At 29.4% G+C, this 2431-nt stretch overlaps 1 protein-coding gene across 1 annotated transcript; it reads left to right on the top strand.

Annotated features, from left to right (window-relative positions):
- Positions 1-440: 440 nt before the first annotated feature.
- LOAG_08513 (hypothetical protein) lies at positions 441-2431 on the top strand (the record flags this gene model as incomplete). The annotated part of the gene is made up of 5 exons (XM_003144043.1): positions 441-771; positions 965-1153; positions 1471-1579; positions 1823-1932; positions 2076-2431. The coding sequence occupies 5 exons, from the start codon at positions 441-443 to the stop codon at positions 2429-2431; spliced, it is 1095 nt and encodes a 364-aa protein (XP_003144091.1).

The following is a 2431-nucleotide window of genomic DNA, read 5'->3' as shown; positions in this document are numbered from 1 at the left end:
TTAATTTATTTCGTTTTATACTGCGATAATTAGTTGATTATTTCTAAGAAAGTAACTTGACAAATAAAATAAATTGCTATACAAAGTGAATTAGCTGACTAATAAATTCAGCTCATAATCTGCAAATTATGCTCTGCAATGAGCGGTCTAAAAATTTGGTCGTACGGATAAAAGCAGTGACGATAGTGGTGACATTGTTGCTATCATTTTCTATGACGTTTGCGAAAGAAATGGAAATCTAATTTTGTTGATAAAATTATAATTGCTTCTTGAATATTAATACACTCTCATTAGTGATCACATATATTACTTCGGAATTTGAACTCGCAATTCTTAGTAGTTTGTATTTCAGGCAGTGAAACTTCATACCAATTGAAAGTGATTTTTTCTTCATACTGTACTAAAATTTGTGTTGGAAACGAAAATTATCGATTAACATAATGTTTACTCGTCTTTACTGTATAACTGTATTATTTCTGATATTACCCTTAACTTATCAGAAAAGAAACACGACATATGTTGTTGATATAAAAGACGAGAATCACAAGGTTACAAAATACACCGCAGTTCTGCTTTTTGTCATTTTCCTACTGTACGGTATTGTTAGCAACATACTGTTGGCGATCGTATTCTGTCGCAGACGAGATAATCATTACAGTCGTGAATTTATTGTCATTGGATCACAGCTGATTATTTCAAGTTTCATGGCTTTTATCCCACAAATGGTTGTTGTATTGCCTGAAATACTACGAACTAAAAACAGTTCATTCGGTAGATGGTTTTATTTATATTCCTCAGATATTAACAAGCACAATTTTAGCAAAATTGATAATTCAAAAATTTGGATTGAAAAATTTGAAATTTGTGCTTTATATAATGTCGTGAACAAACTATCCTCTTTGAATATTTTAACTTGAAGGAAACAAAAAAAAAAAATTTCTGATCTAATTTAATTATGTTTTAGCGGATCAAATGATATGGATTAACCGTATATTTGCAACTTTTGCTACCATTCCGTTCTTTGCCATACTCTATTTCTCATTTTTATTGACACTAAATCGTTTTGTGGCGTTAATTTTACCAAAATGTTACATTGTTTTCGAGGCAGCAAGACTGTATTTCCTAATCGCTTTCGTATGGTTATCAGTTTTAGGTATGATTCTTTGATATCACCAGAAAATGACCAAAACAGTTTTCTTCTTTTTTTTCTTTTCTTGAAATAACATATAGATAGACATACAATAATATTTGCCCATATTTGGTTCTGAAATAGTATTTCCAATTGGAACACTATTTAATTAACATCATCGTTTTGCTTCAGTAACTAACATTCTGGAATCTGATACTATCAAATTGCATACTGATTCATACCTGAATTTCCTAATTTTCGCCCTATTTTGCTATTATCAAAATTTTAATAACCTTTACCAAGCTAATTAGCGGCTATTCATATCAGTGTTTAATTTTCAGCAAACACAGCTGTTGATATTTATTATTGCACCAGACGATTCAATGTCTTGAAAGTAAGCTGGGAAGCAGATTGTACAAAGTCAGGTGCAGCAGGAGATATTTGGTGGAGGTTATCACTTAATACGTTTTTCCATAATTATCGATAAATTTCAAATTTACATTTCAAATCACAAAGTACATTTCGTATCATTTCAAATATCAACAGACTCTTAGATATACAAAAATTTTGTCCTAACCAGTAATTACTGTACTGTATCGTATTAGCTAATCCCTTTTCACTTCTTCATCGTTGCAGTAAATTCCAATTGGTTTTCCAACAATTACTAAAGATTATTTGTTTAATACATTTTAGGATGCGTTATTTTTTGGCAATTCTGATACCGAATGTAAAGTTTGTTATATATATTATGATATTCTACAGTATACGTCATAAACGTCTTTTTGCGACAGATAACAATCAAAGTTTGTACCATCAAATTTTGTCGTTCTTTAATAATAAGACTGAAAAATGAAAAAGTTGTTTTCAAGGATAATTTTGAAAAGTTACAATGAAATTTATTAAATTCTTAAAATTTACCTTCTAATCATAATGTATTAATATTTAGGAAAGACGAACATATGTGCTGGAAATGAAATGAATGAAATGAAAATTCATCACTATGAATGGTTAATGTTAATTCAAGCTGCATGGGAATGTGCTATAATGGAAATTGGAATTATTGCTTTCAATTTCCTACCAAAATGTTTAAGTAGAATTTTTGACGAAAGAGCTATTATTCCATCAAAAATTTTCATCAATTGTTATTTCATTTTTATTTGCGCTTCATTACCTACCGTTCATTTTATTTACAATAAAAGAGCACGTGAGATTATAAAACATTATTTATATCGCTGGTTAAATTTAAAAATTGGACAACTAAAGAATAAGGTTGGTGTTAGAAAACATTCAACATTGTGGTAG

Source organism: Loa loa, assembly GCF_000183805.2.
Source record: "Loa loa unplaced genomic scaffold supercont3.188, whole genome shotgun sequence".
Classification (NCBI taxonomy): domain Eukaryota; kingdom Metazoa; phylum Nematoda; class Chromadorea; order Rhabditida; family Onchocercidae; genus Loa; species Loa loa.
The sequence above is the reverse complement of the archived record's forward strand: the minus strand, read 5'-3'. Positions and strand labels throughout refer to the sequence as shown.